Source organism: Chrysochloris asiatica, unplaced genomic scaffold, assembly GCF_000296735.1.
Source record: "Chrysochloris asiatica unplaced genomic scaffold, ChrAsi1.0 scaffold00038, whole genome shotgun sequence".
NCBI lineage: Eukaryota > Metazoa > Chordata > Mammalia > Afrosoricida > Chrysochloridae > Chrysochloris > Chrysochloris asiatica.
In genome coordinates, this window is record NW_006408556.1 from 22890274 (window position 1) to 22907346 (window position 17073).

At 39.3% G+C, this 17073-nt stretch overlaps 1 protein-coding gene across 1 annotated transcript in view; it reads right to left on the bottom strand.

Moving 5' to 3' along the window:
- Positions 1-16006, bottom strand: part of CRISP1 (cysteine-rich secretory protein 1) — a 27488-nt gene extending 11482 nt beyond the window's left edge. Inside the window, exons 1-3 of the mRNA XM_006860618.1 lie at positions 15941-16006; positions 8479-8604; positions 3817-3907 (exon numbers count right to left, since the gene is read on the bottom strand). Coding sequence (XP_006860680.1) covers positions 3817-3907; positions 8479-8604; positions 15941-16006 — 283 coding nt within the window. The remainder of the gene's footprint in view (positions 1-3816; positions 3908-8478; positions 8605-15940) is intronic.
- Positions 16007-17073: the final 1067 nt, after the last annotated feature.

Genomic DNA, 17073 nt, shown 5'->3' on the forward strand with positions numbered 1-17073 from the left:
CAGAGATGGAGGCAGAGATGATGACATGGAGAGATGGAGCAGCTGAGGACTCATGGAGGGAGAAGGGCTGTGTGCTGGTGGCCAGGGGGCAGGTTTGCAGGGTGTGCCCTTTGGTTGTTTGAATGATTGTATATTCCTGAGTGTTTTGGTGTACATACAAAAAAAGAAAAAACAAACAGAGAGAATAGAAGCAAATATTGTTGAATGATGATGCATGGAGGGGATTGTAATCATTGCAATGAAATGAAAGACAATAGGATGAGTCTAAAACTGATGTTCTTGCATGTAAGTTATTACTCAATTCACAATAAAAACTTAAAAACAAACAAACAAACAAAAAAGAATGTTTCATGGGCCAGATAAAACTCCTTAGAAGTGTCTTTCAGGAGTGACCAGCTTCAGACTAGTTCTTGGAGCACATTCAGTATCTCCAGTCCTGATCTCCCACTAAAAGCAGCCATGTACCTCAAGTTCAGCCTGAGACTCGAACTCTGGTTTGGAGACAGAGAACATGTGCACTGTTGTTTTTAGGTGCCATCAAGTCTGTTCTGACTCATAGTGACCTTATGCACAGCAGAAACAAACACTGCCTGGTCCTTCACTTTCTTCACAATCATTATGCTTCAGAGCCCATTGCTTCTGCCACTGTGTCAATCTATCTTTTTGGGGTCTTCCTCTTTTTCACTGACCCTCCACTTTACCAAGCATGAGGCCCTTCTTCAGGGATTGGTCTCTCCTGATAATATATCCAAAATATGAGGGATGAAGTCTGTGACCATTTTGGCTTATAAGGAACATTCTGGTTGTACTTCTTCCAACACATATTTGTTCTTTTGACAGTCCGTGGTACTTTTAATATTCTTCGCCAAAAACAATTCAAATAAATCAACTCTTCTGTGATCTTCCTTATTCATTGCCCAGCTTTCACATGCATATGAAGCTATTGAAAATAAACTGTCTTGGGTCAGGCACACCTTAGTCCTCAAACTGACATCTTTGCTCTTGAATACTTTACTAATAATATGTCCTCCAATTCCTCCCAAATGCCTTCACAATCAACTCCACCTTAGTTAGAATTTATTCCATCCTGAACTCTTACTGTATGCATGCCTCATTATTCTAGGCCCACCCCAACCCTTCCCCCAAGCTCTGTAACAGAGTTGTCCACCCCAGCACTACCCCTCCCCTATGCTCTGTTACAGAGTTGTCCACCTCTGCTACACCCAGATAAGATGGTGAGATATTGATAATGGGAGATGGAGTGCAAAGTTTGAAATTGCATCAACAGGTATTTTAGTTTTTGCTACTTCAAAGCTAATGGACAGGGTTGAAAATAAATCAGAGCAGTTTACAAGGCCAGTGGTTTATAAGTAGAGACAAAAGTATCCATCATGCAAAGGACATAAAATTAGCATGTGCTTATTTGGTAATTCAACTAATGGAGAGCGCTCTTAATGTGCAGGGAGTAGCCTGCTTTTTCCTGGAGCAGAAAAGACTTATATTGTCAACTCACTGATCCTGGTCGTGATGTGCCATGGAGTCAGTTCTGACTCAAAGTAACCCTGTACAGGGTTTCCAAGGCTGTAAATCTTTACATGAGCAGAAAGCCTCATCTTTACACTGTGGAAGTTTCGAACTGCTGACCTTAAGGTTCGCAGCCCGATTTGTAATCACACTATATACTACCAGAGCTCCTAGTTACCATATTATCTCTCAGACCTATACTTTCACAGCCCTATCCTGGTCCTCTCAATTCCACTTCCAACTATCCTCCTCCATCTCAGGCTCTGAAAGTGGTGTGACTGTGCCTTTCAGTTCAGGTTTCCAAAACGATATGGAGATCGCATCTGCCTTCTTCTGCATTTTGTTTATGTCTCTCCTCTCAGAATCATCCCACTTCTCTCTAACCTGTCCACACCAAGAAAATTGATGCAGTTTAGAAAAAACCACTAAACTGTATTCATCTCAAGTCCTTAATATGAAGATAAGTCAAAAAACATTGCTACTAGGGTTCCAGTCATACATGCATGGATTTACTTTAAACAAATCATGTTTACAAACGTCTATGTGATTAGTGAATGGCTACTGGCAAGTTCTCTCAGTGATATACTTGTCTATTACAAAAATTGGTCCAGTCAAAACAGTGGCTTCTGAGGGTTATCTGCTGGGCCAGTTAAATTCAAGACTGAAGGGCAGCTTAGAAGATAATGGCAACTGTTCTGGGGGAATTCCTAAGCATTTAAATTATGTTGTTGGCAAAGAATATTGAAAGTACCAGGGGTTGTCAGAAGAATAAATAAATCTGTTTTGGAAGAAATACAGTCAGAAATATTCCTTAGATGGGAGAATGGCAAGACTTCTTCTCGTGTACTCTGGACATGTTTTTGGATGGACCAGTCCCCGGAAAAGGACACCATTCTGGATAATGTAGAGGATCAGTGAAAAAGAGGAAGACCCCGTCAGAGAGATGGATTGACACAATGGTTGCACAATGGACACAAACGTAACAACTGTGAGGGTGGCTCAGAACCCGGTAACATTTTGATTTCTTGTGCCTAGGGTAGCTATGAGTTGGATCTGACTCAGTGGCACCTAATAACAACAATAAGAGGTCTTGATAGATTTTCTGAAAAGACACAGGATGATCGTGAAGGCTTACCAGGAAGAAGTTTTAGGAACATTGAAAACAGCATTGGTAAGAAAAAGGCCAGGAAATTTGTGTCAAAGAATTTTTCCATCATGACAATTTATCTACTCATTCTTTGAGGGAAGCAAGGGCCGTCTTATGAAAAATTTATGAAACCTTACCTTATTTGCTCTACAGCCCTGATTTTGCCTTCTCAGACTTCTTTTTGTTCCCCAAAATTCAAAGAACATTTTAAAGGAACACAAACTGATACCCCTGAGGATGCCAAAACTGCCATTTTGAGGTGGTATAAATTGAAGAATGCAGAATCCTTTGGAAAAGGGTTGTTGTTGTTCAGTGACATTGAGTGGCTTCTAACTCATAGTGATTGCTTATAGGGTTTCCACGGAGCAGATGGTGAGTTTGAACCACCAACCTTTTGGTTTAAACCAACCTTGCAGTCCAGTGCTTTATCCCGCAGCTCCACACCAGGAATAATCCTGGCAAAGGGTTGTTGTGTCATATTTTGTACATGTTGTCAGGAAGGACCAATCCCTGGAGAACAATATGCTTGGAAAAGCTGAGGTTCAGCAGAAAAGAGGAAGATTCTCAACAATTTGGACTCACACAGTGGCAGCAATTGTGAGGATGGTACAGGACTAGGCAGTATATTTGGCCTTAATTCACTGCCATGTGCTGCATCTAGTGGGCCAGTTAAATTCAAGACTGAAGGACAACTTAGAAGGTTATGGCAACTGTTTTGGGGGAATTTGACAATAATATTCAGAGAATATAGAAAATATATACACATTGGATAACTTAATTCACCCTGACCATTCTACTTAATCCCTGAAGATTTTTGCACACAAAGATTGTTGTTATTAAGTGTCATGGAGTTGGTTTTGACTCATAACAACCCCGTATAGAGTTTCTGAGTTGCTATTTAATTATCTCTGATTCATGACAACTCTATGTATACCAAACAGAACATTGCCCAGTCCCGCACCATCTTTATGCCACTGGTATATTTGAATCCATTGTTGGAACTACTATATCAATTCCCTCATTTTGATGACTCTCTCCTTTGCCAAACATGATGGCCTTTTCTAGCAGATGGTCTTTCCTGATGACCTGTCCAAAAGGAAGAAAGTCAATGTCTCTCACCACCCTTGTTTATAAGATAGACCTACCTCCAACTCGCCTGTCAGGTATGTAGCTATTCTCAGGATTACACTGACTTGACAAAGTTCTGGCATTTGCTGCAGCATCCTCATTCCAGCTCTATAGTGGAAAAGTAAAAACTGGGCACATGATCTTAATAATTCTATGTAAAAGTCTAGTTTATTGTTTCCAAAATCCAAGGTTAGGAAGATCCTCAATTGTGTAAGCTAACATTGAAGTAATAATACAGCTCTTAAATTCCCAATAGAAACGGATGGCATATATTTCAATATATTAGCCCTTGAATTCATCAAATCAAAATTTAACAATAGCATTCAGAGATAGTTCCTTTGAGCAGTAAGGAGTTAAAGTAAATAAATACTTTAAGTAAAGCAGTAAGAGTTAGAAACCCATCTCAGTTACTTATTAGCAGTTTTACCTTTGATATATTACTTAATCTCTTTGAATCTTAGTTTCTTCATCTGTAATTTACACACAAAATTTGCTTAAAAGTTTTAATGTGATGCTCCATCACTATACTAAATCTTATACTACATGTCCAGCAAATAAACGGTAGCTGTTGAGATCGACAGCAAGTAAAGAACTGTGCATCTCAATTGAAAATTGTGAATAATAAAAAGAATAATAGTTAACACCAATTCTCCATGCATTTTCCTTCATTTTATAGTTACAGCAGCTTTATAGGATTGTGATTGTTGTTGTTAAGTGCCATGGAGTCGGTTCTGACTCATATCAACCTTGTATAGGGTTTCTGAGGATTAGCTGGTGAGTTTGAACTGCTGACCTTTCGGTGTTTATCCTATACCTCCACTTTAGGAGCTTTACAAGGTAGGTACTATTATGATCCTCATTTTACAAATACAGATGCTGAGACACAGAGTTGTTGAAGAATTTTTCAATTTGCTATCAGTAAGTGGCACAAACAGACTATAAACTGAGTTAAATCTGACTTCAGAGGATGTACGCCTAACTACCAATGTGGCTCAGCTGTTTTGAATTGAGATAGTTTGTCAGCTACAGCTCCGAAACAGCTGTTCTCCAGGTAAGGGGGAATGCTGTGTTGTTAGTGACTCCATATTGGCAGAGTACAACTGCCCCATTTGATTTTCTAAGCTGGTAACTTAATGGGAGTGGGTAGCCAGGTCTTTCTCCCAGAGACCAGGTTTGAACAGCCAAACTTTTAGTTAGCAGTCCAGTACCTAAATGCCCTCCACCAGGGCTCCTGTTAAAGAGAAAATAGGTATGGGACTCTATGACAAATGATCTCCCTGACACTCTTTCATCCTCTCCTATGTCCATCCACTTAAAGAACTTTTACTATATAAGGGCACTTTTTAAAATTCCAGGGAAAAATTCCACTATCTTTTAGTTGTATTTTCCATGAACTTTTTGAAGCCCCCTCGTATCTGCATGGAACATATCACAAACAAGAGTTGTGAAGTTTGTTTTACTCTGAGTTAGATAGTGATTTGACTACGTATTAGACTAACATAAGTTCCACCTGGTAGCTAAGGAAGTTTTGATGTGTATTACGTGTATATGCTGCCATCATGTGGTCATTCCCCAGAATTACCCCTAAGGTTGATGAATTTTCTAAGCAGTACCATTCAATTTCCATTGTAACTAATTAGCCAGGTTGTTGTTAAGTGACCTTGAATCAGCTGTGACTCTTGTTGTTGTTAGCAACCCTGTATAGGGTTACCAAGGAGTGGCTGATGAGTTTGAATTGCGGACTCTGTGGTTCAAATTAACCTTGCTGTCCAGTGCTTATCCTACAGTACCACACAGAGTGAAAACGTGGTCTTGTGTATTTTGATTGCTTCAAGCCCCCAAACAATGCATTTTAGCCATTTGGCGTAGTGGTTACGCGTTGGAGTTGGTCTGCTAACCTCAAGGCCAGTAGTTCGAAACTACCAGCGGTTCCGTGGGAGAAAGATGAAGCTTTCTGCTCCCGTAAAGCTCTGGGAGCGCAGTGGTTACAAATCGGGCTGCCAACCGCAAGGTCAGTAGTTCGAAACTACCAGCTGCTCCACGGGAGAAAGAGGAGGCTTATCTGCTCCCGTAAAGATTTACAGCCTCGGAAACCCTACAGAAACCCTGTTCAGGGTCGCTATGGGTCGGAACCGACTCGACGGCACTTAATAACAAGTCTAACTGAAGAAACAGAGATGATAGTACACATTTATCAACACACAAAATCTCCCAGCAGTGGGGATACCATTACATTGCATTCACTGGTAAAGAAAACCTGGCTAACGTATCATTATGTTGTTGTTGTTGTTGTTATATGAGGTGGAGTCCAGTTGCGACTCATAGCGACCCTGTACAGGGTTTTTGAGGGTGTAAATCTTTACGGGAGCAGAAAGCCTCATCTTTCTCCCACGGAACAGCTGGTAGTTTCGAACTGCTGATCTTGCGGTTCGCAGCCCAATTCGTAACCACTATCATTATAGCTAGAACTTAGCTAGATAAATCATATCTAACTCCTTGTAGTGGATGCACACACACACATAGAGCTATTATTGTTTTCCCTCTAGGCTGACTTTTCTCTCTAGAGCACCCCCTATCAAAGAAATGGTACATATGGGAAGTATAAATGCCAGGGTACCTCTCTCCAATTTACCGCTACTCAAAAAGCCATCCTAGGTTTATAGTTCCTCTGGAATTAATTTGATTTTGTCATTAAGATTACAGCCAAGAAAACCTTATGCATCAGTACTACTCTGTAACACATGTTAAGTGCAGTCAAGTCAGTTCTAACTTAGAGCAACCTGTGCAGACTTTCCAAGAAGTGGCTGGTGAGTTTGACTCACCAATCTTTTGGTCCAGTGCTTTATCCCACAGAACCACACCAAGACTCCATAACATATGTGGTGATGGTGGTGGTTATGTGCTCTGGAGTCAGTTACGAGTCATGTTGCTAAAATCAATGTCAGAAGTACTGGGAAGAAAGATGAGGCTTTCTGCTCATGTAAAGATTTACAGCCACAGAAAGTTTATTCTCTGTGAGTTGGAACTGACTGCATGGCACATAATCACCACCACCACCATAACACATGTTATTGTTGTCGTTGTTAAGTGCTGTAGAGTCAATTCTGACCCATAGCGAACCTGTATAGGGTTTCTGAGGAGCAGCTGGTGAGCTTGAACCACCGATCTTGCAGTTCAAATGGCTTTGCAGTGTGGCGCATTAACCCACAGTGCCACCCATGCAGTCACCATAAATCAAGACTGACTTGACAACAGCACTTTTGGTTTGACTTGCTGGGATTGGTTGAGGTTATTCTGAGTACATCACAGCCCATCTTCTCATTGTGCTCCATTCTATTTCTCTCCCTACCGCCACAAGTAGGTGTAAACCTGGAGATTATTTCCCAATAAATGCCTTTCATGTTAATAGCTATTTGAAAGTCAGTTTATGGGGGAACACTGTCTGCAACACATTATATCCTGAAAGAAACCATATAGAGTATTGCCTCTGAATAATGTTGATAAGACATAGTCTTTTCTGTGCTATATTCTTGATTAAGATTCACAAATAGATATTTTTGCAGCATATCAAGCTACTGTTGTGAGATACCAAATCTAAGACTAATCACTTGTTTGATTCTTGGTGTGGTGCTGTAGAATTAGCACTGGACGCTGAACCACAAGGTCAGCAGTTCAAGCCCATCAAGTGCTCCTTGGAAACCCTTGCTATGAGTTGGAACCAACTTGACACTACTTAATGACAACACCAATCGCCTCTTTAACTTGCACTTTCTCTAAATTTATTTTGTGGCATACCACCTACTCTGCTCACACGCCAGGTTAGAGTGGAAAGGCTATTTCTCTCCTTTTTTAATGGCATGCAAGGGATCTGCCGAATACACCTACCCACTTTAGTTTACATGTCAGTATCAACTGGTTTAGAACCTAGGTCTTTAATACTCAACCAGCGTCTTAGCTTCTGGACTATAGCGTCATGAAGACAGCTTTGCTGTTCCTTCTAGAATTTATTAGTAGAAGGTCCTGTAGGCCTAAAAGCATCAGCATCACCTGGGAGCTTGTTAGATATGCACATATTTGGCCCCATCACGTACCTGGTAGTGCGGTAAGATAAGCTAACCTAACCATCAACTGCTCTTCGGGAGCAAGATGAGACTGTCTGCTCTTGTAAAGATGTACAGCCTCAGAAACCCTATATGGGGTGGCTATGAGTCAGAATCGACTTTAAGGCAGTGCAGTGGTCCTTCCTCTTGATCCAAGATTCCTGTGAATGGGGCCCAAAGATTTGTCCTATATCAAGTTCTTCAAGTTCTTAAACACAGGAAAGTTTGAGAAAAGGATACATTAAGAATGAAGCTACATCACTCTAGCTGGGATTGTTCTATTTTTTACTTGACTCTATGCCCTTGAGAAAGTTACTTATGCTCTCTGGGATCCAGTTTCTTCTACTATGTCAAAAATTTTTTTGTGACGCTCAAACTTGTGAGCATATTTACAGTGGTGTTGTGCTTTCAGATAAGCACTGGACTGTTAACGAACATCGGAGGTTCAAACCCACCAGCCATTCCTTGGAAAACCTGTACAGTCGCTACGAGTCAGAACTGACTCAATGATACTTCACAACATCCCAGTTAAAGTCATTGTTATTTCCATTACTGTTATTACTGTTTAATTAATCTTACCATCTTCAGCATGTTACTGGCTGATGGAGTTACGTTTCTCCTGAAGCTATTATGTACGTTAACAATTTCCTCTTGGACATCTGGTAACGTGGTAAGGAGGGTTTTATATGGAACCCAAGTTTTACCCTGTTATCAGAAAAATCACTTATTAGTCTTTTTTTAAAATAGAATTCATCACATAAAATATGTTATTTGAAAATGTGTAGTTAACATACTATTTGTTAATAGGCCTTTTTAAAAAAAAACAAAAAACTTTTTACAGCAATATTAGTCTTGTAGAGAACTTGTGCAAAAAGTAAAAGCATTCTCATATATCCCTTTCCCAACTACATTCCAGTAGTACGTTTGTTACACTTGGTGAGTTAAATGGATATTTTTTACTAACTGTATTCTGTAGTTTACACAGAGTTCATTCTGTATGTTGAATAGTTCTATGGGTTTTGATGTACACAAAATGCCATGTGTCCACTGTCCCAGTATCGTGTAGGATAGTTTCATTGCTCTAAAATACCCTATGCTCGACCTACTCGCCTTTTCCCTGCTGCTACTGAATACTGGGATTCCTGGTGTGGCCCTGTGGGCTAATGCACCAGACTGCAAAGCAATCTGAACTTCAAGGTCATGGTTCAAGCTCACCAGCTGCTCCTTGGAAACCCTATACAAGGTCTCTCTGGGTTGCAATTGACTCGATGACACTTAGCAACAACAACTGAACACTGACTTTTTTTTACTGTCTTTTTAGTTTTCCTAGGATTCCTTGTGTGTCACTGAAGGATCAGCACCAGACTGTGAAACACAAGGTTGGCAGTTCAAACCCACCAGCTGCTTCTCAGTAACCCTATCCAGAGTTGCTATGAGTCAGAACTGACTCCATGGTCCTAACAACAATTAAGTTGTTCGGTGGTGCAAATGACTAGAAAGAGGGATAAAACACATCCAAACACACAAAAACAAAGTAACACTTTCTCTGTATGCAAATGATACGATCCTATGCTTAGAAAACTCCAAAGAATCAGAAAGAAAATGATTGGAACTCATTGAAATGTTCAGAAAAGTGGCAAGTACAAAAATCAGTTGGATTCTTCTATAACAGTAAAGGCAACACTGAAAGGAAAATTAGCAAAGTTATATCATTTATAGGAGCCACTGAAAATATGAAATACTTAGAAATAAATTTAACCAGAAAAACAAAAGACTACAGCAAAGAAAACTTCAAAACACCACTACAAGAAACCAAGAGACTTATTCAAAACAGCCTGGTACTGGTGCAATGGAAGACCCATAGGTCGATGGAAAATCATTGAGATCCCAGAATTAAGTTGATCTACTTAATGCTCAGTTGATCTTTGACAAAGGACCAAAATACATTGAAAGGGAAAGAAACAATCTCTTCAACAAATGGTAGTAGCACATGAGCACAGGAGATGAACAGACACTTCATCAAGGAAGACATTCGGGCAGCCAATAAGCATATGAAGAAATGTTCACAATCATTAGCTATTACAGAGATGCAAATAAAAAAAACCAATGAGATATCATCTCACACCAGGAATAATAGCAAAGTTCAAAAAAATGGAAAACAAAAAAATATACCTTAGGGTGTGGAAAGTCTTGGCACCACCATACACTGCTAGTGGGACTGTAAAATTGTCGACTACTGTGGAAAACAGTATGATGCTTTCTCAAAAAGTTGGAAGTAGAAATACATTATGACCAGCAATCCCTCTACTTAGTATATGTTGTTGTTGTTAAGTGCCGTAGATTTGGTACTGACTCATAGCGACCCTGTAAAGGCTTACCAAGGAGTGGCTGGTGAGTTTGAACTGCAGACCTTATGGTTCAAACCCGCCTTGTGGTCCAGTGATTTATCCCACAGCACGTCTAGTGATAAGAGACTAGAAACGAGTAGATATATGCACACCCGTGTTCATCACAGCACTACTCACAATAGTAAAAAGATGGAGACAGCCTAATCGCCCATCAATGGAAGAATGGGTAAACAAACTTTGCTACATACACACAATGGAATACTATGCAACATTGAAGAATAACAGTGAATCTGCAGAACATATCATACCATGGATGACCCTGAAGGACAGTATGCTGAGTGAAATTAGTCAATCACAAAAGGTCAAATAATATGTGATGTCACTCTTGTAGAAAGTCAAGAAAAGTTTTTTGTGATAAAATAAATATTCTCTGATGGCTACCAGGGATGGGACAGAAATCACAATTATTCAATGACTAGAGGGTAGACATGTGTTAACTTCAGCGATAAGGAAGGCATTTAAAAGAAAAAAAAAATTTTAAAAAGAGAAATACCTATAGTAGGCAAATATGTGGAGCTTGAAGTCTACTAATAGTTGCTAAGATTCATTACTTGGTAGAGCACTGAGCTTCTGTTAAGGATGGTGGGAAAAATTGGGGGAGAGGAAATTATAAATTCTGTAAGGGTCCAAAGAGACTGTGGACATGAGAAGGTCAGCAGAGGGGCATCATCAGCTCTGTCCTTATTCCCCACCACACTAGGGGCTTTGAGATCTGCCCTGCTTGGTTACTTCTCTGAATTAAATAAACCAGAGATGCCTGGTCCAGGCAAGCAGGGATGGATCCCATAAGTAGAGTAGCCCTTTCTTTCTAGGGGACAAGACTCATGATCCTGCAGGACCCTTGAGTCAACAATGCCTGTCCCCAACTTCCTTTCTGCTCACTGAATCAGGCTTCCCACAAAACTTGGCTCGCTGTTCTCTGACCAAGACCTCTATTCTTTCATCAGGCGCAGTCCAGTTGATTCAGACAACGCATGACTATCAGAATAGAATTGTGGTCCACAGGCTTTTCAAAACAATGAAAAAGAGAGAGATGAAGCCCCAAGCAGATCTCAGAGGGACCTACTACTACCAAGGAAGAAGAGGCAGGGGTAGAGTCTGTCATTTAAACCTGGGGTCCCTGCACTGTGATACAGGGAATGATTGACATCACAACACATGATGATCTCCAGGAATGCTGGGCTTACAGATACTGAAAGGAAACAAGGACCTTTTTCCAAAACTGGTATTCTTGAGTCTGGACTCCTAGCTTCCTAAACTGTGAAAGAATAAATTTCTGTTTGTTAAAGATAAAAACAAAACCTATGGAGCCCAGTTCCAGTCTGTCACACATGGGGTCACCTTGAGTCAGAATTGATTTAATGTCAACTAGTTTTATTACTTTTATTATCACTTCCTTTCATTCACTTGGTCTTCAGAAACAAATTTATTCTCTCCACCCTATTTATGCACTCAGCTTGAGGGTCTTTTTTACCCATATGGATGACTACCTCTAGTGTCTCAAGCCTTTAAACTCTTGTTTTTAAATCCTCTTTACTCCACATTCACAGTTACATACCAAATCTTATGATCACTCCAAAATGCTATATTCCTCAAATCACTAAACCAACCATTTCCTAAGTCAGCCAGGATCTCCTATTTTTCCATCTGTGAATGTCATTCATTCTCATGGTTTGCCAATATTATCAATATTATCTATTTCTTCCTTCTCTATCAAAATGATCATTTCTGCAACTGTCTTGCTAAAACATTGAATCCTTTCGATGCACCAACCCCACCTAGGAATATACCAATTTTGCAAGAGAACTGTAATTCCCACTTTCTGCACTAAGTCAACTCAGCATTACTAGGATTATATCACACCAAAGGATAAACATGGGTAACACCCAAAATCAGGATGACTAAACATCAATTGGATCCCAAATCACAAAACATACTCAGATCATCTATTGTAATTTCTTCAACAGCTCACAGGTCTTAGAAAAAGGAATCATATTCTTAACAAGAACAATAAATATGCTACTTATGACTCAATTTCTATTTAAGACATTGTTGTTAAGGGTTGTTGAGTCAGTTCTGACTAGTAGTGACTCTGAACTAGGGTTTCCAAGGAGCAGCTGGTGGGTTTGAACTGCTGACCTTGTGGTACATTTAAGAGTTACTTCCCCAATTTTCTATGCGTTAGTAAGTCGTAGTGTTTTTCTTTTAGCTATTTCAATGCACAAGTTTCCATTTTGCCTCAAAATAGTTCTCAAAACTGTCACGTTGTTAAGACACCATTTCAGCGTGTATTACCTAGATAATGATAACTTATTCTTTAGGTCTTACGTCTGATATGTGCTTAGGAAAGAGTTCTCAAATTACCTCAAACAAAATCAGGTAGATAAGCTACCAGATCCCAACACCCTATAATTTTCCTTCATTGAACTTTTTGAGTATTATCTATCAGATTCTTAGGGAAGACAACTTATTTCAGTAGAAAAATTATTTCTGTACAGTTAAGTACCTACTATCTTAAAAACTCTAACACTGAAGTAATTTTCCAGTAAGATTCAGGACTGACTCAGACTATTTGCTTTCCACAGAAATCTCAAAAAAATAAAAGGTATTCTTTTTTAGTTTGGGCAGACTGCAACACTTATCATTTGTGTTAACTAGTTTTAATGTGCAAGGTTTGTGTAGTAAATTTGTGTTCAGATCTTAATTTTATCTCATCTACTTTTTTTTAAAAAAGAGGAATACTTACTGATGAAGATCAAAGACACAACCTTCAGTATGGGTTGTACATCAATGTAAAGGAGAAAAAAAAATCCTCACCACTGGACTAATACATAATCACAACATCAAGATAAATGAAGAAAAGATTGAAGTTGTTAAAGACTTCATTTAGCTCAGATCAACTATCAACACTCCTTGAAGCAGCAGTCAAGAAATCAAATGATACATTGCATTAGTCACAACTGCTATACAAAACCTATTTAAAGTGTTCAAGAGCAAAGATGCCAGTTTGAGGACTAAGACATGCCTGAGCCAAGTTATGATATTTTCAATAATCTCAGATGCATGTGAAAGTTGAACAATGAATAAGAAGACCATTAAAGTTATGGTGTTGGAGAAGAATGTTGAAATACCATGAACTGCTAGAACAAACAAATCTGTGTTGAAAGAAGTACAGGCAGAATGCTCCTTAGAAGCCAGGATGGCCAGACTTCCTTTCTTATACTTCAGACGTATTATCAGGAGGGACCAGTCCCTGGAAAAGGACATCATGCTTGATAAAGTGGAAGATCAGCAAAAAAGATAAAGACCCTGAACAAGATGGATAGGCACAATGGCAGCAGCAGTGGGCTCAAGTGTGTCAACAACTGTGAGGTTAGCGAACTACCTGGCAGTGTTTTATTTTGTTGTGCATAGGGTCACTATGAGTTGGTACAGACCCAACAGCACCTAACAACGACAAAACTTGTTTTACCTTAAAATTCTCATCTTAAGTTATATGCAATAGTCTATAGAATGTATTTGTTGTTGTTAAGTGCCATTGAGTTAGTTCCAACTCATAGTGACCCTGTATGGGATTTCCGAGGACAGTCTCATTAGTTTGAACTGCCGTTCTTGTGGTACAAACAGAACTTGTGACCCAGTGCTTCTCTTACAGTGCCCATTTGTTTTATCAATGCCTTCTATCCTCTTATGTGTTTCTTTTGGATTTCTGGTTAACAAGCAGATCCTGTTCTGCTCTCTTAAATATGAGAAGTTCTCTATCTGCTTTCTGCTTTGGACTTTTAAACAGGGTTAATGGCAACTTTGGTGTGGTGCAGTAGGATAAGCAATGGACTTCAAGGTTGGTGGTTCAAACTGTCCCTTGGAAATCCTATACAGGGTCGCTATGAGTGGGAACCGACTCGATGGAACTTAACAACAATGATGGTAACCTAGGCCAAGCCAACTTGGACTGAGTTGTCTAGACTAGATCTTCTGAGCAAATGTAGTTTCTTATTGTTTGTCTCCCTTCTTGTCCTCTAGAATGGTGGCTATGCTTCAATTTAGTCTTTATTGTGAAGTGTGAAAAACACACTCCATGTTGGGGAAGTGAAATGGGTAGAAAACTAAGCAGTAGATAGACGTCTTCAAGGTTTGATAGAGAATCCTGAAGCTCTTCTTCATTTCCCTTTAGGGAACAGAGGAAAGTGATAGGGCTCAAACACCAAAGAAACTTTTTTTATTTTTTCGTTTCTAAAATTAAGTACTATCTACTTTCAATTTCTCTTATCTGGCACTTGGAAATATGGAAATCACCCATTTCCTATAATAAAACTATTGACCTTTGTTTTATTAATATTTGGAGTATATTTAAAATATTATTTTCTTTATTGCTTTGATATCGTTTACAGGTACATATTATTGGGTGAACATAAAATATGAGTCACAGTGGATTTAATGAAAACTGTTTTTTGTTTGTTTGTTATTCCTGAGTATTTTGACTTTCTTTTATGACTATAGGTATGTTTTAAAGTAGTCAGAGTCATATGTGGATTCCTTTGCTAACATTCTTATAATTCTTTCCTTTGCTGGGGCATCTTTCCATTTTATATTTAAATATGATGTCTTAAATTCCTGTTACACACACAAAGGAAATAACCGCCTTGTAATATTTATTAAATACTTACCTTCCCTGTGAATAAAATAAAAAACAGCATTTTCACTCATTTAGTGATTGAAAATGCACGAGTAGGTTGAAAAGAAGTAATGTCGATCCTACATTGAATCTCAACTTTTTTAGTATCATCTATAGAGATTATGAAAGGAGCTCTGGTAGCGCAGTGGTTACGAATCGGGCTGCGAACCTCAGGGTCAGCAGTTCGAAACTACCAGCTGTTCCATGGGAGAAAGATGAGGCTTTCTGCTCCCGTAAAGATTTACGGAAACCCTGTACAGGGTCGCTATGAGTTGGAACTGACTCCATAGTACATAACTACCACCACCATAGAGACTATGAAGTCCAGGTGTGGAGCTATAGAACAAGCACTGTGTTGCTAACTGCAGAGTTGGAGGTTCAAGTCTACATATCATTCCTTGGAAACCTCATTTGTTGTTAAGTGCTGTGGAGTCGGTTCCGACTCATAGTGACCCTGTACATGGTTTCTGAGGCTGCAAATCTTTACGGGAGCAGAAAGCCTCATCTGTCTCCTGCGGAACAGCTGGTAGTTTCGAACTGCTGACTCTGAGGATAGCAGCCCGATTTGTAACCACTACCTTACCAGAGCTCCTTTGGAAAGCCTATACAGGGTCACTATAAATCAGAACCTACTCTATAGCACTTTTAAACAATAACAACAACATAGAGATTATAGTAAAACAGACATAGCCCAAGACTCCAAGCTGTATAAATTTCATTTCATGTTCTGCCATTTCCTTATCAAGTGATCTCGTCCATGTGATCTAACCTGAATATGCCTTGGCTCCCTCATGTGTAAAATCGGATTAAGCATGGTAATTGCTTTATTGAGCTATTGTTATGAGAACACAGCTAATGTGTGCTGTGTTCTCATAACAATGCCTCTAACCCAGTGAGGTCTACTTAAGGGTTTACTCTTCTATAAAAAGCAATGATGAAACATGCAATCCTCACATACTCTTATGGCTAAGACAAGCAGGAAGTCAGCTGCAGCAATCCAAAACAAGAAATGTTTCATTGTCATACCTGAAAAGAAAAATAACATAGTTTTAGATTATTCTCAACTAGTTGAATAATGGAATCCTGGTGTGGGTCTGTAGGATAATCACTAGACTGCTAACCATAAGATCAGTGGTTCAAACCCACCAATCGTTCCTTGGAAACCCTATACAGGGTTGCTATGAGTCAGAAATGACTCAACAGCATTTAGTATCAACAATAGTGGAACATTACTTTGCAATAGCCCCCTTTTTTTTTTAACCACTTTCAGATGCCTGCATCCTCCATAAATTGGAATTTGTAGGACAGGAACGTGTATTAAAGCATTAATCATTGAGAATAAGGATACAGATTTGTGGTAACTAGAATAATGACCTCCTAGTGATGTCCCCATACTAATTAATACCCACAATTAAAAAAAAAAAAAACCTTTTATTGTGAATTGAGTGAAGTTTTACAGAGAAAATCAATTTTTATTCAACAAATCATACACTCTTTTTCATCTCAATGATTGCAATTCCCTCCATGTAGTAACAGTTTTCTGACTTCTTTCCTGTGGTTCCCATTTCCATTCTACCCTGCTTCCCATCCTTTTCAACTTTGTCCTTAAGTAAATGTTGCCCCTTTGATTCATAATGATTGTTCCATGGTGAACATACCTTACTAGTGTTGTTGTTCCCCTTATAGACCTATGTACTGCTTGGCTGAAAATTGGGCCACGAGAGTGAGTTTTGTTCTAGACATGAAGCATGGTTGAGGGCCATAATCTCGGGTTCCTTGAGTCTCTTTCTATAAAACCAGTAAGCCCGGTCTTTTTAATAATTTAAGTTTTGTTCCACATTTTCTCCCACTCTATCCAGGACCTTCTAATGTGACTCCTTTCAGAGTAGTTGTTAGTGGTAGCTGGGCACCATTTAGTCCTATTGGTCTCAGAGTCATGGTGACTGAAGTTCACATGTTCTATTGGTCCATTGGGCTAATTGATTCCAAGCATCTTCAAAATTTTATCACTCTTCTTTCTTATGCACACAGAGAGACCAATGGCTGTACCTTAGATGGTACTCACGAGCTTTTAAGATACCAGTTGCTACT